This window comes from Rhopalosiphum padi, chromosome 4, assembly GCF_020882245.1.
Source record: "Rhopalosiphum padi isolate XX-2018 chromosome 4, ASM2088224v1, whole genome shotgun sequence".
In the NCBI taxonomy this organism is placed as follows: domain Eukaryota; kingdom Metazoa; phylum Arthropoda; class Insecta; order Hemiptera; family Aphididae; genus Rhopalosiphum; species Rhopalosiphum padi.
Window position 1 is genome coordinate 2,376,976 of NC_083600.1, and position 26,352 is coordinate 2,403,327.

The 26,352-nt window shown below is 25.9% G+C and overlaps 1 protein-coding gene and 1 long non-coding RNA gene across 2 annotated transcripts in view; both read left to right on the top strand.

The window, feature by feature from the left end:
* Positions 1–26,352, top strand: part of LOC132929513 (hemicentin-2-like) — a 318,477-nt gene that overhangs the window by 256,643 nt on the left and 35,482 nt on the right. The window contains exon 5 of the mRNA XM_060994902.1: positions 6,597–6,705. Coding sequence (XP_060850885.1) covers positions 6,597–6,705 — 109 coding nt within the window. The remainder of the gene's footprint in view (positions 1–6,596; positions 6,706–26,352) is intronic.
* LOC132929514 (uncharacterized) lies at positions 21,462–22,897 on the top strand. The gene is made up of 2 exons (XR_009662112.1): positions 21,462–22,424; positions 22,577–22,897. It is a non-coding gene; the product is annotated as an uncharacterized LOC132929514 (long non-coding RNA).

Below are 26,352 nucleotides of genomic sequence, written 5' to 3' on the forward strand. Positions count from 1 at the left end.
GTAATATGCGTGGGGCGCAGGCGGGTAGCTCCTACACAATATTACATTGTGATAAAACTGTAAAAACACGGTACTCTGTGCCTGTGGATAAAGTCGATATTTCAGTATTGTCTGAGAATGAAAGAAAGTAAATTATAATATAACTATTAAATATCGGCTTATCGTTGGATACGGCACGAGGATATGAGGTACCAGCCAGTAGCTATACATACAGATATCTATCTATTATAATGCATCGAGCATGCTCAGTATGTTCATCCATAGTCGCCCGAATTTCAACATTTAACAGTGTATTTATTAAAATATTGTATCTATATAGTTAAGATTATAATCCATAATGATAGTTTTACATATACAATGTAAAATAAGTAAAATATTTATTATTATTTTATTAGTTATTGTATTCAGAAAATTTTTAAACATTTTTAATAAGTTTAATATTGATTATTATATAGTTTTTAAAATGTTAAAAATCCCATTTATTTTAAACCTATCATAAGATATAATTCTATTTAGTACGTAATTAATAGGTACACAGGGTTTTACGACTTAGAACATATTCAATCGAATTATAATTTAGAGATTTAGACGCATCAACATCATATTACTTATATTTACTTAACAGTTTGCAGTCAAAAAGGATAGCTCTCATTTGAAACAAAATAAGTTTGTAATTCTCTTTAGATTTAATAAAATAACTAAGTATATGAAAATATAAATCTTAAACATAATTAAAAATTTGGATTTTAATAAATACATTATTAGAGGTTATGATGGAGAGTGAAGTTGATTTGTCGAATTATCCTGTACAAATATTTAATTTTCGTCGAAGAAATTATTGTGCCTATTGGTACCTGTATAAAAACAATTTTTTTTCAAACCATTCATCTAAAAATAAACAAATAACAATAAACCCTCAAGAGATGTTTGAGTTTTAAGCATTAAGTAATTAAAAAGTGTTCGGTCCGTCGCGTTATTCGTTTTACTATAAAAAAATAAATAAATAAATAATAAACAATACAAACAAAATTAACACAATACTTTAAAATAAGTCTAATGAACAAATTAAAAAATAATTAATGATTATAAAGCGAACTATATTGGTTGTGCACCATACAACTTATTATTATACTATACATTATACACAACTATAACGCGAGTTACGTGAATTTTTTACTTAATATATTATTAATTATAATTTGTTTTTCCGTCGATTATAAGTAATAATTATAAATTATTCATTATTTATTATGATTACAACTTACAGGTGCTTAAAGTTGAAGTGTATTGCATGTAAATACATGTATAATATTATAATTACTCATTATTAATAGCATGGTCTACATTTACATAATTGTTACAATTATTATGCTTTTGAAATTTATTTCAAAAATGTTGTAAGATATTTTCTAATAAATATTTAAATTTAAATACAAATTTAAGTACATTTAAAACATATTGCAAACACTTTTGAATAGGTACATTTTAATTGTCTTAGGGTATATACCTCTTCAGGACCGAAGTGTATGTCCAAGTAAGGTTTTTGTAATATAAATATTTATTCATGATTACCGAATATGTTTTAAAGTGAGATGAGACAAAGTCGTCAAACAAATTTTTCTAAAATTTAGCATACAAATATTCTTGCTTATTTTTTTAGTACTTGTATTTTGAAGTATAAATTCATAAAATAAATATTTCAAGTATGGTTTAAATATTTTTTTTCTGAGAGTTCTTCAAACGTATTTGAAATACAAAACAAGTATTTTAATATTTAAAAAGTATGGATTTAGGACCAGTGGCATTATTACGTAATGACGTATATGTATATATGAGTGATACAGTATGCTTTTATTAATTGAGGGGTGGAAATCCAAAACGTACTATTGCCAAAATACTGATTTTTCAGGAGAAGCGATTTTCTATATCTCCTTTTCTATAACCAATGTCAATTAACTGAAGCACTATTCATGTAAAATATAATGAGTTAAAGCGATTTAAAAAAAAAAAAATTCATTTTTTAAATATAAACCCTATTTTTTTCATTTTTTGTCATATAAAAATGTACAATAATCCAAAATGTACCTTTTCCATTAATTTAATGGAAATAGTACGCTTTGGAAAATTTAATGAAAATAGTTCGTTTTGGAAAACCTTTTAAAATGTACTCCAAAATTAGTTTTTTTCAAAATAAAAATATTATTAATTATTTTATTGTTTTAAAATGTTAACGTTTTTTATGAACATTCTAAAATAATATTCTTAATATATGATACGTAAATACTTAATTCCAATGTTGTATCTCCAATTTTTATAGTTAATAACTCATATGATATTAAATACAGTAAAATAATATTGATCTTAAGTTTTTGAATAATAAGTAGATATTTAAATCAATGACTATAGCTTTGGTATACATATTTGAATGGTTTTTACTTTTTTGCATCTCCTGAAAAGTATATAAAATATAGTTAATCATATTGTGATTTAGCTAATTTAATTTATTATTAATTCTTAAATAATAAATAGAATACAAATAATAAGAATACGTTATATATACGTTTTGGTATAGTTAATGATTGGTGCCTATTCTTTTAATATGGGCAATAGTACGTTTTGGCGTAAAACTGGAAAAAGTACGTTTTGAAAATCTTATATAATTTTTATGCATGGAAAAGGTTCGTTTTGGATTAAGCAGTCATTTTTAACAGCTGATTTGACCAGGAAATAATACGCTTTGGTCTATTTTAGCAACACCAATCGATTTGTCGACGTTTTTTTTTTAGAAGAATCGATATCTAACTCGTTTTTGTCAACTTTGGCAATAGTACGTTTTGGATTTCCACCCCTCAATTTGAATTGGAATTTCGCAACGTGAAAATTCTCATTTTATTTTTATGCTTATTTTGTTTTAATAAAATTATTACATATAATATGTTGTATAAATAAGTATAATAATTTGACAAGGTCGAAATTTATGTATTTGTCTTGAATTATCGACGAGGATAGATTTATGTATTATCTCACAATAAGGTTAATACAACGTGTTCATAAACAGGATTTATTGTACTCATAATTTTATCTCAACAAAAATAGTTATACATATTGGTTGTGTTTGATTACCATGTAAAATAACTGTGTATTTATTTTTTTTTTGTTGCATAATGTTTCGTGATATGTTATAAGGTAAATATTTAAGGCACAGGAATTTGGATATTGGTCAATACACTCGTCTTAGTTCAGTTTAACTCAAAGCAGGGTAATGGCGCGTCGTTTAGATACAATACAAAAATATCTTAAACCAAGTAAAAAGTATTCAAACAATAGTTCAATTAATTGTGTTCAATTCAAACTGCTTAAACGGCTCTAATCCGAGAGTTGAACGGTTTACCTCACGGTTAAACCTCAGCGTTGTAATTATATTCAAAATAATCGATTTAATAACATCTAAATTATTAATAACACTGAGTGATAAAAACAGATTAACTAGAATAGGTATATACAAGAACATTTTCAGAGCATTATTGTCCGTGATAACAAACCGAGAATCTACAGTAATGACGAGAAACAAAAATCCATTCAATGAGATATTAATAAACTAGGTACAAGTAATGGAAAACATTTTAGATAATGACGAACTAATTCTAATGAATAATGACAAGTATACTCCTTTCAATCTTGACAACGGTAAATCCTCCGCAATTGATTAACCTTCCACAAGTTCAAGTATATAGCAATATATAATTTAGAATGAAATATAATATATATGATGAGAAACACTCAAGTGATCATTACCATAACCATTGAAACATAATTGAAAAATGACCATGATGATATAAATAAAAGAAAAAACAAATATTTTATATTATAATATTATAATATTATAATTGTATTATCATTATAATTTACGTGTATTTTATACTTAATATTATCGTAGGCTAAAAAATCACATGTAGGTATTCGAAGGTAAAATATCTATAGGCATTATGTAAACAATAAAAAATTAGAATTAAAGGAAAGGATCCCATTTCTTGTTTAAATTTCTAATTTCTTAATTTAAAATTCAAATATATTTAAAAAAAAAATTACTCCAATGCATTTTTGTACTTAATTTCCTATATTTTTTTACGCACAAACAATAAATGTATAATACGTGAATAGGAAATTTTAAAAAAATAAGATAATATAGGAAATTTCTTATTTTTATATTAAGTTAAAACAGTTTAATAAATATTTGTTTATCATTAAGTCTTTAAAATTCATTATTTTTAATTAAAATTAAAATAAAAACAAAATCAATTTTATTAAAAAATACTTTTGTGTAAAAATTTCCGTTATGATTTTATCTTTTGTTTTTCTTAATTACCTATTTAAAAAGAACTATATATTTTTTTTACTTTTGAGCCGTGTAAATACTAATTATATCTAATTTTTAGCCAGAAATAACCCTAAAAGTTGAATATATTAAAAAATCATTATTACTGCTTTAAAAAGTGATGACAGACATATAAGTAAATCGATAATAATAAAAAAAATGCGTATTAATATAAATAATATTCGTAGGTATCTACCTACTGTGGTGCATTGCAATTACGTCATACTACGGATGTAATACCTTTTAAACGTAGGTTAAAATTGAAATCGGACCGAACATTGCAATGTTTATTGCGTGGGTGTTGATTTAGGTACCATATACCATAAACTAGCTGTTTCTGTTCCAAAGTAAAACATTGAACACTGCGGGATTTCGCCTGGTTGGCTTCCGACTTGTGTATAGATCGCACAACGTACGTGCATCGAAAGATAAGTACTCTCACGACTCTCACGTAACCCCGACGAAAATAACCCAAGATTTAGTTGTTTTAGTCCAGGACCAAGGTAATCGTCCCGGTCTGTGAGCATTTGATGAGAGCCTCTGTTTTTATTTCGTACCTACGTCAATAACGGTTCGTTGCTGCGCATATTAATATTAACTAGTCGATAGATATTATTATTATTATTACGCCGTCGCGCCGTCGTAAAAATGCGCGATTATCGAGTTAGCGAAGATGCGTTACAAATTGTATAAATTACTTACAGACACTATTATTACTTATTATTCCGTCGGTTCGTGAAGGCTATACGTAAAATCCGAACATTAGCGTAAACTTTTAGGTCGACGAGAAATGTATTTTAAATAAATAACCCGTGCCCCGAGAAGATAAAAATTGTTGTAAGTTTTTTCAAACGTATTATTATATATCGTTTCGTTAAAAGTTTGTAGACAGTCGGGTACATCAAGTACTCGTCCAACAATATTATTATTTCTCAAGTTCGGAAAGACCTGTAGCAACTATTCTTCTGTATTAGGTAGGTAAGTAGGTACTCTAATAATCTATGGCATGGAACGTAGATACTTGCATTGCCTATGGAAAATGTATAACTGAATCTTTTCAAACGTACAAAGAATTTTCTTTTCAATATAGATACTTTTATAATAACCCGACAAAAAATACGAATTATATACACCTACCTAGTTAATTTTATATAGTTATCACGACTAATTAATTCTAGAAACTATAAATTTCTTTCAATAAAAATAGTTTTTTGCACATAAGTATTGAAATACAAGTTAGGTTAATATAATATTATAAATTATTGATCATAAGACAAATTAATTTTTAGATTCAAGAGTTCAATAAAATTAATCGTAAAAATCATTAATCTTGTATGAAAATTATATTTTAATTTTTTAAATGTGTTTTTAGCTGCGATATTTATTCTTTACATCTTAATTTGAAATCTCATTTCAACAATAGTAATATTGTGATAGCACTATAGCAGTATACAACATTTCAATATTTTAAGATTAGTTTTTTTAAATGAATTCATTTTTGCCAATGCATACACTATAAAAAGTTTTCCAAATTATAATTTATATTTTAACTTTGTGTTACAACGAAATTACTAAAAAAATCCACCATCTTGTTTTAACGCTAACGGCTGCTAGCACGAGGATACCAGTATACCACAATAGTCCACAACGATTCGTCAACTGTTTGACAGATTGTATACCGGACTGAACAGAACGGCAGATGTGACCAACCATTTGTCCAAAGTTGTTGAGATAGGACGAGAGTTGTAGAAGGCATTTTAATTAATTTATACAAAAGCTTCTAGGATAATGAAAAAAAAATGTATTAAATGTATGTGTATTTATAAATAATGAAATTGGGAACGTGTTTTGGATGAATTGAGCCAATGATTGATACTTACCTATTAAACAGTTTGAACAGTTTTCTTAAAACAATAAAGTTACCAAATTGTTTATAGTTGATGAACATACGTATCATATAATTTATATCCACATTTAGTTACGAATCAAATAATTTACAGATTCATGTGTTTATTATTTAATGAAGTCATTGTAATAATACAAACATTTTAATGATTGAAAAACATTGTAGTACTCGATTGTAGGGTATCGTTTGTTTTCTGCAAAATACCAAGAGGAAAAGCGACGAAAAATTATCCTTTCAAGTCTATTTCACCTCGAATAATTATATTTCATACATAATAAATTTAAATTTATATAATGTTATACTTTGTTATTTTAGGATTGGACGTTACAAATAAAATACGTTCAGCTACGAGATGCCGGTTTGTACGAGTGTCAAATATCATCACATCCACCGAAAAGCATTTTTATCAATTTAAAAGTTGTCGGTAAGTAGTCACCTATATTAGCTAACGAAAATCATATTTAAAATTTTAAATGTGGTTATGTAATTTTGATCATGAATAATTAATGAAAATTAATTTGTTTGCTATATTATTATTAATTATCTTTTAACTCATATTATGTAATGAACAATAAAAATGATTTGTTAATTCAATTTAAAACATGATAAATTATAAAAGGTGAATACAACAAAATACCTTTTTCCTATATTACCTACTGAAACAAAAGAGAAAATTCGTTTAAAATGTATTAAGTAAAAAAAAAAAAACGTGTTTTTCAGTAATTATTAAAATTTATATTTTTACATTGAAGGGAAAAATAAAATCTTACAACTATAATAAGATTTGTATGCGTTTACATATTTGTATTGAGTAGTCCAATGGTATAGTGTGATATGTAGACATATATTTTTTGGCGAAAAAATAGTTTATTTACTTATTAATGTATATATTAAAATATGATAATATATTTGAAAAATATAATACTCTAATGAATAATGATACCAGCAAATAATAAATACTGAACTTGGTAACTTTAGTTTACCTACTACAATATGGTTTAATTTCATGAGTTGATGACGGATCGCATATTTTTAATTTTATATTCCGGAACACTTCCTATAAAAATGTTTATGTATGAAGTAGGTACCTACGTCAAACATAGAATCGATTAATTAATACGTTTTTAAATAAAATTATAAATATTTAAATTCAGATAAGGAGCAGGGAATGCTCCACGAACTCGTGCTGCTCTATTTAGATTTCAGTTCAACGAAATCATCGGAAAAAATTCGAAAAATTGTCGTTTGTAATTGTGGACAATGGGGCACCGAGCACAGTAATTATAACGATAATTTAATAATGGCCCAACATTTGAAACACCATATTATAATCACCGAACCACGGGGTTCAGACGCGAGTCATAAAATTATAATATTATAATTATTATGCAGTCTCGTCGCACGTGCAGAACCGCAGTTTATTGTTAGAGATAGAGTTGGGTTCTATTTCGATTTTTGCCGAAATTACCAAATGTCCCGCGATCGTGTGCTTGGTATGCCGCGATAGAGTATGGTATTTTTTAAGTCCTAGACCGTCACTTATGGCTGTTATATTAGCTGTTATACTATATGCGTTCGATGAAAAAAAACAACTTAAATTGAAATTGATGAATCTCGAACGACCGAAATGTGCTTTGGGCCGGCTAAGCTATTTTTTTTTTAATCCACTCGGGATTCAAGGATGACGTCGTGCAGTCACACTGGGCTGGAATGATATACGCATAATGCGTCTCGCTGACGCTGATCTCCAGCATCCTCTGGTTCGGTTCCATAATATATAAATATTAAATATATTATTATATAAACATATACGTTGTAATTACCTTTATTTATTTATAAATATTACGTAACATACGTATTATTAGCATTCTTTAAGGTGTATACATATGGGAAATGATAACAAAATGATTCAAGAAAATTGAAAATTTTAAATAATATTTATTAAAAATAAAAAATTCGAAATAACTTAAAGCAGTGATAACGGTTCTTTGTCACTATGTTTTTTATGTAGCTACGAAAATGAGAATATAAATAATAAACATAATATAAATAAAAACAGTGGAAAAAACATTTATAGAGCATGTCAAAAGTGACTCTGCATTCCAATGGTCCAATTCTAATCCAAACGCGTTATACTGCTTCAGAATCAACTATCGCATCAGAATAAATAAATAAATAGTAAACCGCTTTTTGAATCTTCAGATACATCGCATAAAAATGTCGAAACAACCTTGCAGATAGAAAACAGATCGAAACCGAAAAATAATCTTGTTTAAATATGTTGTTCATCAGATTAGCGGCCAATAATTTAAAATTCCTAACAGGAAACTCCAACTTAAGTCGTAATCTCTATCCATAAAATTTAACAATAGCAATATAGCATATCAATTGAGGAATATAGGGGTATTCAGAAACCTACTAATGTTATAATAATGTTCTAAACAAAACTACAAGTCTACAAAAAATAAACACGCATTATATTTGGAACTTGCCAAAAAAAATTACAATGACATTTTTCATATTAACTCCTTCTTAAATATTAAAGTAAATATTGAAGAGCTTACTAGACTTACAACTCAAACGAACAATAAGATTCTATCTTTGTATATTAAAAATCTAATTTCTGAAAAAGCTGAAATCGCTTTAGATCACAAATTTCCATTATCCCTCTGTTAAATAACTATTCAGTACAAAGAATAACTTCAAGTTTCCTAAAATAAAAGAAAAAGTTCCTTATTAATCAGTTTATAATATGGCCCGTACTTCCTCGACTATTCCCAATTTATAAAAATTAAATGTATTCTGTAAACTCATATCTATAAGATATTCACGCTACTACCATACTTAACCACAAATACTTAAAAATTGTTAATCGATTCACTAATAGTTATTTTGTAATGTTATTATTGAAAAACTAAAAGAAAATAAATCCTTATGATGGCCTGATAAACGACGACAATTTTCTTGATACAAAAATATATTAAAAATATTCACAATTCTAAAATCGAATTAAATTGAATCCGCAGATGTGTTATAAGAGCTGTAGTTATATTCAATAATGCATTTCGATTGGTATTTTACAAAAATAGAATTAAAATAAAAAGCTATAATTATGTATATATATAATACTAATATATTATACTCGTATTAATTAAGAAAATTAAACGATACTCCTTTTGACCTATGTTATAGAAGCTCTACAAAGTATTATTTGTAACTTTTATTACAATAGTATAGTTATCCCTGTGCAATACACTGCGATCGGTTACCACAATAATATTATTTAAACGACGTAGCACGTTCAATATGAGCTTATTGTCGTGTTGTCGAGAGAGGTAGGTGAAAAAACAGAACACTTGTATTCTTAACTTATGATAAATTAGACAATTTATTTAATATAATATAATAAAAATAATAATATACTTTAACTCTACTAAGACTGACAATGACTATATCATGTACTCATGGCAATATAGTTGTGACAAAGTCTACGACGAGCAATAGTCTTACAGGATGGGATAATAGTCAGTCTATAGTAATGTACTACCTTCTTAAGGTACGCTATTATAGGGACTCTAATCCTATTTATATGGCTCCTAGCGATGATGAACGAGAACGTCGTGTTGTACTTAGTTATCTGATCTATTCGCATATTATTCGAATATTTAGAATTTCTAATGGCGAATTTCCGCCGAAATGGAAATAACACTGTTTGACCTTTGATGTCGGTTTTAACACGGTCACACTGTATTATATATTAAAAATGGTATACTGTTTCAATAATATATTAATTAATTGTACGTCAGGCTTACTACAGCAGGGTTTTAACTCTAAACTTTCACTGAAAGTAGTCTTAAAACCGATGTGCGTCAACACATGAAGAATTTCCCATATGATTTCGTAATTACATATGACGTATCAATTAACAATACTAATGGCGCTGGACCACCTACTGTAAGATGCTTTAAATTTATATTTAAAATATATATTTTAATAAATTGTTCGATGTCTATACTAAACTCTTTAAAGTACACCAGTAAAACGTCTTCTCACTATAATAATATAGTATTATTCGGTTGTTTATTAAGATGTATACGTTATGGCGCGTGATTAAAGTTCTGTACTTTTCGAGTATTTCATGTTACAACGACCGCATTATATTATATAAGTATTGCTGCGGTCCACACTCACAATATAAATTCTCACACGATGATATTATCTTAACCACAGGTTAATATAATAACGTAAACCATCCTTCCTGAATCGTTGTACATATTGTTATCATTTATCATCCACCATATAATATTTTAATGACGTATGGTAATGGCCGACCCGGAAATGTCTATCATTACGTCGACGGACGAGACGTGACGTGGCACGTGCGTTGTTCGTAAATGTATGTTTGCGTAAACCCAAACATTATATTATATATATTTTGTATTTTAAACATTTTCACCTTATTAACTTCTTCAAATATTTCAAAATCCTCCTCTCTTAATGAATATTCCCGAAAATTTGGTCATTATGAGTTTATGACAAGCGATTTTTGAGGGTTCGTATAGTTTTTGTGTGTTTTTGCTTATTCCAGCAGTAGGTCACTTAAGTTATAATTGACAAATAAATTTAAAAATTTCAAATTATTATTTTTTTTAATACGTATTAATATTTTAGTAATTTATTGTTTATTTTATTAGGAAGTGTACTATATAATTTTATTAAACATGTTTATTATTAAATGTTTGATCTTTTATTTTTTTAAATAAAATAATTTAAATTTAATAATATTTATAGTCAACTGTACATTAATACAAGTATAATATTTTGTTTAAATTATTCAAATAAAATTATGATTAAAGTGACCAGTTGTTTTATTTCAATAGTATTAGATATATTTCTCAAGTAAATAAGCTAAATCTAAAGTTAAATTTAACGAACGTTGAACATTGTTTTTTTTTTAATTTTACGAACTATGCAACTTATAATATATAGCATAGCCAGATTTCCAAGTTTCAAAACTAATTAAGTATAATTTCCAAATCTTAAAGATTTTATATAATTTATAATATAAAATATAACTATATTTTAGATTCTCGATGGAGCGATGAAAGTATTTATTTTACAATGATATGTAATTCGTTTTTAATTTATTTGTTTTGTATTTGAATACTCTATTTTTAGTAGAAAAAAATGCTCTGGTCAGCAACTTCAAGAAAAGTTTCTGATAGTAAATTGGATTTATTTTTTACTTTGGCGGGTAAAAATATGAAACTTCTCAGTAATTTTTAAATTAATCAGGCATTAATCTTAGTTACCAATAAGTTAAACCGTATTCATTCACTATTTAGAATTGTTTTTCATTGTACCTAAATAACGATTTATTATTGAATTAAAATGTAATACATTCATTGTAGTAATCTAATCAAAGACGTGGTACACTCAAAGCCTGTACTATATAGCAGAGACGCAAAGTGGTTATTTACTCGATAGTATTTTTTTTTATATATTATATTTTTTTGAAGTCAGTTTTTGATAATTAATAATTAGTTTTTCTAAAATTGAAAACATAATAATATCTATTGATATACATGCAACTACAATACAATTAGTGCACTTTAAAGTATGATAATTGTTTAAGATCGTATTTAAGCTTACTTATAATTTATAATAATCATTAAAAAAAAAATTCTGCTATGAGTGCATTAAATCGTATTTTTTTTAAGGCATTTTTCTTGTTTTTTAGAGCATTTAAATCCGATCCTTACTTATAAATTATTTGTATTCTTTACGAAATGTAATCATTAAACAATTATTTTGTTATAAGATTAAAAACGTTCGAGGAGTTTAACTAAAATAAATAAATAAATTTGAACAACAAAAATAATATTAAAAAATTTTGTTTAAATAGTTTTTTTTCAAAAATTAAATTGTTACTACTTTAGGAAGAGTAAATAATATACTGATATCAAACACAATAGAATAACTGAAATTCCGCGTACATGAAATAAAAGAAAATCATGATTAAAGATAAAATACGTTGTATCAAAACTCAGAATTTTGGTTTGTTATATGATTTGAAACGATACAATTAATATACCTTAAAAATGAATTTTTAACTGTTTGCATACCAATAGCTAAATAATTTTAATAATTATAGTATTTTACTATTTATATATTATATACATACGTAGTAGTGTGTTATTTATTAAGTTTCTATACAATATACTTTCAGAAATTCTTGTTTGTTTCATTAAATACGTATATTACTATAAATGATTTACAAGTACCCTTATTTTCATATACAACTAGAAATGTCCATATTTAAATTTTGTTTACCATCTTATTAGTTATTACCTTTAACCTGTATGTTAACGACCATGGAGTATAATCAATGATGTCCGATAAAAGTGATAGGAACATTCATCATGAGAAACCGCAGAAAATTAAACAGTTCAACATGACCAGAAATACAAAAATTAGTTTTTAAAATTCAAATAATTGATAACGTATACGATTTTTTAACAGTGGAAATTAATACATCAATAAATAATATACATATTAAAATAAATTCTATATCAAAGAACAAGAACGAATAATCACACAAGTCCGAGTCGATTAAAAAACAAAATGTGAAAATTTAATCGTGTAAAAATATCAGTATATTGGTCATCCTCTGTAATCTAACACACAGGTACAATTGTTTAATTATTTCAAATGCGTTATAATAATTATTTCAATAACAGTTTGATTAGTAAATTGTTTCTTATAAATGTAATAATATTTATGACAAAAACGTCGAAATACTATACGCAGTGTTTAAATGCAGTAGAGTTTCTGAATATATTGGCAGTTTATTTGCTTTACATTTGTACACATATAACAATAATTGTATAGTTATCCCGAATTTGTTGTAGTGGTATTTTATACTTAAATGAAAATGGAATATATGCTGCATCAGCATTAAATATTAATATTTACACACGTAGGGTCTCAGATCGTTTCTTGTACTCGACTTAAAATAATATACCGTATTCTGTTATTATATATGACTAAATTAATTCTTGTTAAGTATTTGAGTACTTGTATTTAAATGTGTTTTTGATATTTCAAATACTTATAAAATACATCTTTTTCTTCGTATTTTTATTCCGGAGTACTAAATACTTTTTTTTTCGGTTTACTGTTATAGTTCAATGACCAATATTTTAAATTTCAAAAATAATATTTTATGATGGTTCTAAGAATTCATAATAATAATATTTCGTAAAATAAGCAGATAACCAAAAGCAAACCACGGTCAGCTTCGGAATCTAAAATTCTTGGTAGGTACCTATTAAAATATTTATATGGATATTAACTATTTAATTTAAATATTGTGGTGTTATTTTTTTTTTAATAAGGTTTAGTATCCGTATATATATATATGTACAAATATTTCAATATCAAATTTATTGAAAAAAAAATATTTGTTAAGTATTTTGAATATTTTTAAAGGTAGTATTCGATACGTATTTTAAATACAAATGACACAGGTATTTAAATACGTATTCTGAATATATTTTAAAAATATTCTTAACACGACTGAAGTGATTAAATAATTGAGGGTATTGTTTAGTTATGTTTTTAACATGACGTCTCAATGTTTGTTTAGTAGGTATTATTATTATTAAATTATTAAATAATAGTCTATACATATTTAAATTGTTATTTTAAACTCGAACAATTAAATGCAATAGTATTATATTACTCCAAATATATATAGTATAATTAAAAGTTTATTAGTATACATTTCTATGAATCGAGTATAATATAAAATACTATTATCATTTTTTTAATGTAATTTTTTCAAATATTTAAATTTTCTTTATTATTACTAGATTAATCGTACTGTGACAAAAATATAATTTCTGTAAAAAGGAATACACTTTACAAAAAATATCACTTATATACAAGGAAATTTACCAAGAATTATAAATTTCTCTTTAATTATTCAATAATGTATTTATTCAAATTTCAATTGTTGGAAGTTTAAAGTATATGTAAATATAACGTTTTTTGAAACATAGATTTTTATACCATTTAAAGAGTGGTGGTTAAAAAATAATTTAAAATGAAAAGCATCTAAATTTAAATTTGTTTCATAGTTATATTTTAACTTCATGCATAGCCAAAGATAATATTTTTTTAAATTTTAGTTTTATTTCAGATATAAAATAAATGTAGTATTTGATATAGTAATTAATGATTAAAAATATCATACATCACTCATATCATTGAATTATATTTTATATTATCATAGAATTTTATTTTAAGAATTTACATAATAAGTTTAATAACAGAAACTATTTGTTTGAATTCATAATTATATGCATAACTCATCTGCTTAGTACATAACAATTCACAGTAAAAAAAAAAGTAGTACTTATTTAAAATAAATTAATATCTACACAGTATACACATTAATCGACATAAGGCTCTAAAGCATTTATAAATATGATCCTTAAGTATATACATTACCAAATGAAAAAAAAGCGAGTATGCTTGTTTATATTAACGTATATAAACGTATTAATCATAGCTAACTCATACAAATATATAGATTATATATTTGTATTAAATGTTTATCTTATATATGGTTGAAAATTCTATCGAATATTTATTTAAAATATGTTCATTAAAATTAACAGTAATTTAAATTTAAGTACCTAAATAAAAAATAGGTACATGTTAAAAAGTTAAAAAAATGTTATTCGATTACTTACCATAATATAAGAATTCATTATAAGAATAGATAACAATCACAATTTTAAAATTATAATTTATTCATTTTAACCTATATTTTTTAAACACATAATAACAGAAACCAAAACAATGATGAATAAAAGTTTTTGAGCTTGTGCTTATTGAAACCAGTTAAAAATTTTTTTCACCAAAATCAAGTTTGTTTAATATTATTATTTTCTTTTAAATCCTGCAGACAGGTTAATAATAATGATAACAAAATTCAATCGAGGTATCCACATAGGACATTCTGTACTAAATGTATGTTCTTAAAATAAATTGTTGTATTTCTTATAGATGTGCTATACAGGTATTCGTATAATTCTGAATGCTTTTTCATAAATTCATATAGTTTTTTTAAAATAATTAAATTAAATCTTTTATTGCATAATGTTATAATAAATAACTATTTAATGTTGGTCAAGGTGAACACTGTAAATCATTGCAATGGTCTTTATAATATTATTTAAGTGTTAGCTAATAAAGTAAAAAGATATAAAATATTTTCACATTTAAATAAATTTTAGATTAAGTAAGGTTTAGCTAAGTTTACACGTGTTTCTGAAAAAACGCCCATGATAAGAATACTGAGGAATATTGTATTATCATACATTATGATTTAACACTTTTCCTAATTTTTTGAAACAACAAAATCAAATTATTTTGATTTTTAATTTCTAATATAAAGATACAATTTAGGTAATTATAAATATTTTTGAAGTCACTCATAAATAAAAAATAAAAATATTTTTATACTCATATTATTTTTCATACGTAGGTTTGGTTTTTTGTATATTTGTTTAAACCTATTGTTGTCTTGAATAATTAGTTAAATGCTTCAGGCAGGAACAAGCAAAGGTTCAAAATCTTTTGGGTTGGTGAATATTTAATAGTTATTAATGTTGTAAACGACAATTTAATAATTATTAAGGTTGAAATGACGTATAAAAAATACGCTTTTATGCACGGAGCAGCTTAGTAATTATCCTTAACTGCCTGCGTTAATGGTAGTCATACATAATATAAATTCAGGAAAACCTTTTTTGTGAAAAATAAAAAATGAAAGGCACACATATCTATTTATGTGCTTAAATTATAGGTATTTATCAAAATTGTAGTCCTTTTTATTATTCACATGTACGAAACATATACTATATATAACATACTATACAAAATAAATGCAAAAAATTTTGTCCTAGAACAAGATATTCATAACCCATAACAAGTGTCATTACTTAAGTTGTTTTTACTAATGATAAAGGAGAGGGAATTCGTTTAAAAAATAAACTAAAAATAAAACTCTTACTAATAAAAAAAATAACGAAGTTAAAAATTATATAAAGGTAATATTAATTTTTGCAGTATGTAATTTTTTGCCTTAAAACCAAGTTTTCATACTATTGAATCACGCAAATAAAACAAAGTGTTAAGTTTATTTTTATACTAAATTTCCAATGGGTCTTACTAAGACTATTGAAATTTATATTATAAATTATAATATATACCTACAAATATTAATATATTTCTAATAAAACATGTATACTATACGAAACTTATTAAATTGTTTAAAAATAAATAAAATTAAAAAATAAGGATTGAAATTAATGATCTCTAGATATATATATATATTTATATTACACTAAAATTGTGCACGGGGTTTGTATAATATTATACACGATTTGTTTCTATGGAAACTGATCTGTTCATTTTGTTCAGCTCTAATTCATTCATTTATTTTCTATACTAGTATAGAAAATAAAATGGTTGACTTTAAGTTCCGCAACAATTTATGGATATGGTGATTAAACTTGTGAAGCATACACAAAAATAAATTAGAATTTAGCTCACGAATAAGTTGAATATACATTAAATGTATAAGATATTTTTTAGATTGGATCAATAAATTCACTCTATCTATCTTCCTTTAATAACACTATATAAACATAAAAACCCATATAATTAAAGGTGTCAATTTTCCAAATTATTCGCGATTCTATAAAATTTGAAAATTATATTTTATGGGCTTATGGCCACTTAAATTATAATACTTGTCCACAAATAAACTACTTTTTACCTATTTAAAGAAGTTCATATGGTGTAGTACGTACATTAATAAAAATTACTTTATAGGAATAACTCTCAAGCCTCGTAGAATTGTCGGATTTTGAAAACTGTTTTTTTTTTTATTTGAAAGAAGATATTTTACAGTGCGCATTGAAATCTAGTTTTTATTTTATTTTAAATAATGGTAGCAAACTAACAAAAGTTTTTTAAAAAAGCTTAAAATTTACTTTTTGCTTAAAAATTATTATAAGGTTTGAGATTAAAAAAAAAAAAAATGAAGTTCATCGTGGGCTGTTTAATAATATTCCTTCTGTTAATTGAAAAAAAATCAATTTTGGGTAATTTTATTGTCCAAAACAATATCGTTATTCTCGTAGAGTGTATTTTTGAGGACAACATGACATTAACACCGGGCGCATTAAAGAAGAAACAAATGATTAAAATGTGTTAAACATAATACGGTATAAATTACCTATCTTAAAGAACGGAGATATTTTTTAATTTTAATATTTTTATTATAATTTAAAAGTTAATTGTTAATATCAATGTTTTTTTTTCGTAGTACAACAATAATACAGACATTTTTTAAATTTTAATTATAATTTATTTATTTAATTAGAATCAAATTCAAAATAAATTTTTTTTATACGTACGAATATACTTTTGCAAGTCTAGCGCGTTATACTATATAATATATTATATCGGTATAGTATAATATTAACTTATAGTTAACATATGAGTATACGACTATTATTGAATTAAAATAATACGTATTGAGTATAAGAATGTTACGTATTGACGTAAGGTTATTTTAATATTGTTATTTTTGGAAATATTACATTATATTACCTGGCTGCGTATTGTTCGGTGTAAAATAATCATGACTTATTCAAAAACAATAATACTATAATAATATACGGTTCTTCGTCTTCGGTTATTGTTATAGTCGACCGAAACTACACGGCGTTTACTATAATAGCTACACGTATACATATAGTACAGGTACTTTAATCATAAACCTTTATGCGAGGTTATTTTTGAAAATCAAATATACAGTTGCTTCATCTAGAGCCGTGAAATTCTGAAAACGTATGCGATATATTATGTTTACAGTTACACATATCTTCAGGTATACGACGAGAACACAAAACGCAATAACGATATAATTCGTTGTGTACGAAATACACATATCGTACCATTCGTACTTATACATACGTTATTACGGCGATCGACCATTTGCACCAATTTTGGATGTTTCACCTGACCATTGACGGACTAGATACCGAAATATTATGCTAATTACAGCATATATATAGTATGAATGAATATTAATCCATTTGAGCAGTAAAGAAAAAATCAAAAAGTTTCATCACTGAATCGCTTCTTCACTCAACTCCCTGGTCTTTTATAATGTAGCTAATTTATTTTAACTTATTCTATATTAAAAAATATATAATTGTAAAAGTACCTATAGATTGTGCAAATTCTAAAAAAAAAAAATGATAGTTAATTTATAATTAGGAATTATTAATGAGGATACTTTAATTCATGCCTTTGAAATAGTCAGTACATAGTACAGATCAATACCATACAACCATAATCCATAAACAATAGACAATAGATAATCGACATAATATTACAACGTATATTATATGTATTTAATTAGATATTAGTCAATCGAACAATGTTTTTGAAATATTCTGAGTAGTATGTATTATCATCACGCATATGTGACAATGATATTATACAGGGTGACTCTTTTATCAAACAATATACTCATTATTTCAAAATCGATTATATTTTTTAAAAATATTTTTTTTTTATAAAATTTCTAGTCAAAACAAAATAATATTTAAAAAATTAATTTAATTTTTTAATTTTTTTATATGTCAACATACATTTTTGATTTCATATTCTAAAGCAGAATATTTTTCGGTGTATTTTGATGTATACAAATTGAAATTCGAACGAGTAATTTATGAAGTACGAGTAGACCAACGCTACCAACAATTTTTCAGTGAATCCCTGTAAAACTATCTCCACTCCGCTCACCAAAACTACAAATCCTTATGACTTATAAATTATACTTGTCCGAAAAAAAGTATTACGAAAAATATTCTGTTTCAGAAAATAAAATTAAACATGTATGTTGTCATTCAAAAAAATTCCTGATTATAAATATTAAAAAATACATTAAAAAAAGATGTTTAATTTCGAATGAAAATGATGTGAAAAAATAGTATTAAAAAAAAGTTAATAGATTTTGAAATAATGAGTGTTGTTTAAAAAAGAATCACCTAGTATATTATCCTCTATCCATATAATCTATATAAATGAATGTACCTTCGGATGGGGCTTGTAGACTTGGAAAGTTTCCAATCAAAACTACTGAACAAATTGACACAACATTCTCCACAAATATTCCTTGAGATTCGGGGAGAGTAGCTATAGGTGAATTATCTATGTGGCCATGTAGATCGTATCACGAATAATATTCACAAAGCTAGGCAAATCAATGTCGATTTGTCCGTGAACTGAAGTATATTAAAACCAAATTATCAAATCAATAACCATATTTTGTTGTGATTACAAACTGTTATAAAATAAATAATATTTAAAATATCACTTTGTGTGTGTAAATGATTGTCACCTCGTAGTTATTATAATATTATAATATAGCGTTTGGTGTAAGGCGTGTATAAGTGGAGTGGTATCGGAGAGCATAAAAAAAAAAATCATTCTAGGGACCTATTATACATTTGTTTATCGGATTGAAAAGTCGTATTTTCCTAGGGGACATGGCTTGTGGTGGGACCGCTGAAATAGACCCGACTTGGAACGTATTATACTACTACTAATAATAATACGCAATATATATACGTGTATTACAGTTTCGGGAAAGAGTCCGCGAGGTTGCGGAACGAAAAGGAAGAAAATCCTAATAAAACTTTAGCAGGCGGTCTCTACCCGCAGTGGCTCATTGTCCCGCTATTCCCAATGCCCCGACTGATCCCGAATCACACCGTCTACGACCCTCTGCGGTGTCGGGTTGTGCAGTATGTGAGAAAACAAAACTTTTTCGCGAACGGTTGGGCTTTATTTTTAATTAGTCACACAGAAAACCACCTTTATATACACGCATACAACATACTTATATACTATATTCATCTCCGGAAATATATTATCATGTCCGGTACCTCTGAGTGGCTCTGACTGTAGTCAGATGCACGGGAATACATGATTTTCATAAATGGGTAATAATAATAAATGTGTAATTTTAACATTTTATTATAATAAATATTTAATATTGAACAATTTAAATACATTTAACTAAGAGTTGTGCATTTTAATTTGAAAATTGTTGACTACGACGGCACCAATTGTTTATAAAACTTGGCAAACTAATACTCTTTCCAATAATATATATATATATATATATTTTTATCAAACAATACATTATTTTTATATTATTCTTGTTGGATAGATTTATCTGCGTTTTATTTCTGAGCCATTTTATTAATTTTTTGATAAAAATCAATAATTTGTTTTCAACAATTAATATAATATTTAAACATTTAATGGAAATGATTACAAATTAATATTTTAAAAGTGATCATGTATTCGAAAAAGTAAAAAAGCTTGGAGATTAAGTTAACTTTTGTTCATCGTGGAAATAAGGTAATCTTATAATAAATTAATAAATACCAAATATATTATGTAGATATATCTACTATGGTGATGTTTGCATTGTATTGTGATTTTATTTTTGAATTACACCTGTAAAGCCGTATTAATAATATATTATCGACTCACATACGACTGAAATGAAAAAATGTTGTTTACTCTTATTTTATTAGGTTCACTATACATAAGTCTTGCAATATTTTCAACGGAAAGGTTGTTTTGGGTGAAGTTGTGCTCCCATCATTACAGTAGTAGCTCGTATAAAATAATAATATTAAATATACCTATACGACGAAAGTTATAATAATAATGAGTAATAGAGAAACCGATATCCTCATAGTTTTCTGAAGAAAAAAAATCCTGACCTTATATCATCCTCAAAAATATAGTCAATATGTCAAGTTTAACATAATATGGGACACACGAGTTAAATTAATCTAATAATCCGCGCGTAAAAACAGCATACCGAAGGTCTTGCGGAAAATATTATTTTCTTTGATCACTAAAATAGGGTATAAAGATAATAGATTATTTTTTACAATTAACGAATAGTGATTTGGAGAATTTATTACAGTTTAATTCAACAGTACGTCAGTACCTATATATATATTAGAATATTTTTATGGTATAGTAAATTAGTATGTTTTAGTATTTAGTTTAAATCTATAGTGATTTCGAAAAGGTTATAGGTAATAACTATTGATCTAAAACTAAAGTATCATGAAATACCGATACCTACCTGCGAACATTGATTAAATGCTCGTCTTACTGTTCATTGTTATTTGTTCGAATAGTACTAAAAATAACTAAACTAAATTCTATAGTTCTGCAAAACGTATATTGTCCATGTTGTGTGATAATATAAATTTGTACCGTGTAATGATGGCATACTGACGCGCTAAAATAGTAAATTAAAACAAAACATCAAAACTCAACTTTCTCGTCTCAGACGGGATTATTAAATTGTTTTTGAAAAACACAAAAACCATTTTATTTTAATTTTGTCGTCTCTTTGTTTATTGTTACCTAATACCTATCATTGTATTGTGTGTGGGCGCGAACTCGGCATAAAACGGAGAAAACGAATACGAGTTCTCTAAATAGACCTTTATTTATTATTTCTGTAAGTCTCTTTTACGTACCTCGTTTTTTTTCGGATAAAGTGTTATTGCTGTTTTAAATATTGGTAAATAAGACGATAACAGAACCGAGATTTTTATCTAATTCATTCAATCTAGATACTGCAGTGTTTATTTTTTTACACGATTACTGTAAATCGATTCATTCTACGTCTGTTTTCATGTTGTTCTGTTCGTCAATAAATATTTTGAATATGTTTGCCACTGCATTTGACAAGTGAATTAATAATTGTTGTCATTGTATGTCGCTTAAACCTATCGATTACCGGTTTTACTCTAAACAGCTTTTGATCAGCTATTTGCATTCTATGACTGTCATACTGTATAGAACAAGACACATTAAATAGATTATAGATAGATCTATTTAGTCATAGAACGAAGTACGTTTCACAACAGTTATGACGGAACTACCTCATGGTTCTTCGCATACCTTCATCTTGGGACTTTAAAAAAAAAAAAAAACTTCACACGCTTACATGTGAGTATATATACTATACTATACACATTACAGTGATTGTTTTCTACAGTTCGCTTTTCAAAAAAAAAAAAAAAATACAACGAAAATCAGAGATTCTTTGACTATTGCATCGAATGAAATGATCTTATGGTCACTATACTATGTCTGTCCAGTGTCCAAACAACTCAGATCGATCATTTTGATAACTTGTAATTGGATCACTGGCTTCTCAATCTTGTAAGTCTAAAAATGTTGAACCTTGAACGTAATTTGCCAACACATAGTATTGAGGAGAGGAGGTATAGTTCATTTGCTGCAAGAATCCAATGCCATAAGTATGACTAATAATATTATTGTTTTTGGACTATACCTATCCGAGTAATAATAATTTTGTTATCTTTATACATAAATATTAACTTCTTTAAAATTTTAAATAAAAACTAATCATTCGCTTTATGGTCTACTAAAAATATATTTTTTCTTTTTCCTTTTAATTTTTTTTATCTTGTAAACGAATTTGTACGAGTATATCTATTGGGTAGAACAAAATTCTCTAATGTAATTACACCTGTGCCAGTGTTTTGAAGTGAACAATGCGCATTGGATTACACGCACAAGTGATTGTGTTTTTTGTTTGTTGAATAATTAGTATACATGAACTGTAATTTTCATATTTACACTGCTACGAATCGTAAGTAATAAATTGAGTCTGTATTTGTGGTTTTCCATTGTTGTGAATGCTCTTATTTGAACATCGATCAAATTAATTTGAATACTTAAACAATATATTTTTACTTATGAAAGTGCCGAATTATTTCATTTCAAATGCTTGAAATAATTTATTATCGAAAAAGATTAATGTTTTTTGTGCATATGTTTTACACCAACCTATTATAATTAAGTTTGTTTGCATAATATGTTTTGTTAATAAGTATTATACACCATACGTATACCGTCTTATTAATTAACCATATATACAATCCAAGCATTTGAAATCAAATGGTTCAGCAGTTTAAAAGGTACCAATAATATACATGTTATAGGTACTTATACACTATGGTCCACAATCAATAAAACCACCGTTGGATTTATTAGCATACTGAGACTGCAATTTGACTGCATCATAGTTACACTTGTAAAGTATTTTAAAAACTATTACATTTAAAAATGACTGATAAATCTCAAAAATAATTAATATAATATTAAATCAGTGATTTAGACACATTAATTAAATATTAGACCGTTAAAGCGCTATATACGTATGTAAAAATATTTTTATCAAAAAATATGTATGTAGTATAAAAACAATTTAGTACCTAGGTAAATACTGTGCTATACAGTTGGGGTTGACTGAGCTTCAGCATTGAGTAGCTCTCTGTAGTTTATAATACAATATATTAACATATCATTAAAAACTATAAGTATAAAAATCATATGTTGCTATAATTATATAATTGACTATATGAAATACTATTATAATTACTAATCATAATATGCCAATTTTTTAAATATAAATATAGAATAAAATATCCTTAGAATACCTTAATTTACTCTATTTCAACTCAGAATTATTTTTTATAGTATACAACGATTGATCATTATGATGGTATAATTAAATATTTATAAAATAGATATATTATGTACGTATGTTCCAGCATAACTCTGGAACGCATTGAAAAACCTCAACTAAATTAAGTAAATATATGTCTTACACACTTCTATTGAGATTATTTGCTAAACGATCGATATTAGTTGCGAATTCATGATTAAGCTGATTGGTGACAGTCCAGATGTCTTTCAGACCGTATTTCAGTAGAAAATAACTTATGTAATGAATAGAATTCTGTAGAACCTTTTGTTAATTTCAATGAACGAATAGGACTTAAACGTTTTCAATGTTCTAGTTTCCAGTCAGGAGATTGCATATTTTCCTGATTTCTTTCATATATTCCGAATTTTAAGTTGTAGATTTCCTTCCCTATAACAAGTACACCAAGTAAATATTCTTTCTCTTTTTTTTCATGATAGGGCACAGATTGTATTTGAGTGCCAAACTTTTCTGGTGAGGGGCAATTGAATATTTTATTAACTTTTTTTCGCAAGAGTTGTTATATACGAGGGTAGTTGAGAATTGTTTAACTTCTCAGCCAAATTCTAGACATCTATTTTGCATTGACAGCATACGTGTTTAAATAATTATTTAAGCTGTTTCTTATTTACGACGAAACAAAGCAACGCGATATGATAGAAAATTAATACTTGATTTAGTGTTAGTAATCTAAATTTTGGAAAAATCTAACCATTTATATGAGTTAAAAATAAAACTCATTGAGTTTATAGTAGTACGTAAACATAAAATAATATAATGCAATTTAGTTGAGTATATAGTTAGTCAAATTAAATAGTGTGTACTTGCTATAGGTTCTTAGTAAAATATATTTATCCCTGGGGTGAATCCGGGGAATTCAGCTAATTACTATTAAAATAAACTTTATCATAATTTAATTATAACACATTTTCAAAAAATATTTAGGTACCCACAATATAATTATTTAATACGTTATAATTTAATTTAAAAAGGTAGATATTTTCCGTAACACTTGATAATAAAAACAAATAGAACTAGTTCACGCACAAAAATTAATTAATTATTATTGCGCAAACACAAATTTTAAATTATGGTCGTACATAGGAAATACAAATAATGTAACGTAATAGCGTTCCTAAAAACTATTTGGTATTTATGGCTTTTTCAGTTCAATATGGCGAGAACCCGAAATATACAGTTTCCTTCATCTATATTTTTCCTACGATTTCTCGACTTTCGTTTTTCACGTCTTGGGGTCAGATTCTATCTTTGTTTAGGTCTTCTTTTAGTTTTTTTTCATCATTTTTTTTTTTACTGACCATCTTAATACTCCGTTTGACTTCCACCCAATTTCACAACCAAAACAAAAGTTTTACTACTTTACATCACTCAGTTTTTTGAAAATGTCTTAAAGTTGTTCATTTAAATTTATCTCATTTCCCTAAATAGATTTATTCCTCTTTAGGTTTCCTGAAACTTTTTTATTTGAAAATTGTGATTTTGATATTCATATTACCTTTCGTGGTTAGTACTGTTACTCGTATTAACATAAATATATTATTTTTTTATTTATTTAATAAATATTATATATAGTATATTTGTTTAACTATAATATGATAAAGTCCATTGCAACCGGCGATTAGTTAAATAAATAAATTATGTATTTTATAAATTGAATCTAATTATTTAACGATAAAACCTGTAGTCTCTAATTTATCAATTGGTAATGTTTCAAATTGTTTGGTTATAAATGGTTATAATATAATGTATTATTAATGTCAGCTGCTGTTACCTATATACACACAAAAAGGACAAAAGGACAATATTATAAATTATAAGTGTTGTTTTTTTTTTTATACATTGCAATAATAATTGTGTAGTTATGCATTTTTTGTTCAATGAATAACTTAATAACATAGGTTTTTTTTTAGTTTTCTATTACGAAAGCTATTAGTAACACTATTGTTATGAGTTGGTTTATGATCATCTGTTTAATTTCGAATGCAATATTGATTATATTACAGTACAGTATTTTAATTCTTCATTTGTTTTAGAAATAGAACAATAATTCTAAAACATTGTTTTCAAATTTAATTTAATTAAATAAAAATATTCACACGTCTTAAACGACTTAAACAATTAATGATAATGGAACATACGATTTCATAGATGAAAACCTATGTGAATTATATTAATCTATTTAATAAACAATAATGAGAAGCTTCAGGTTTTTAACTTAAAGAGGAAAACGATGACTTTACTTAAAAAATTTATTTTGTGTGAATAAGATGAGGATTGTCGTATTGTCAACGATTACGTCATCATCAGTTATCATAATGTGACAATAGTAAGGAAAAATAA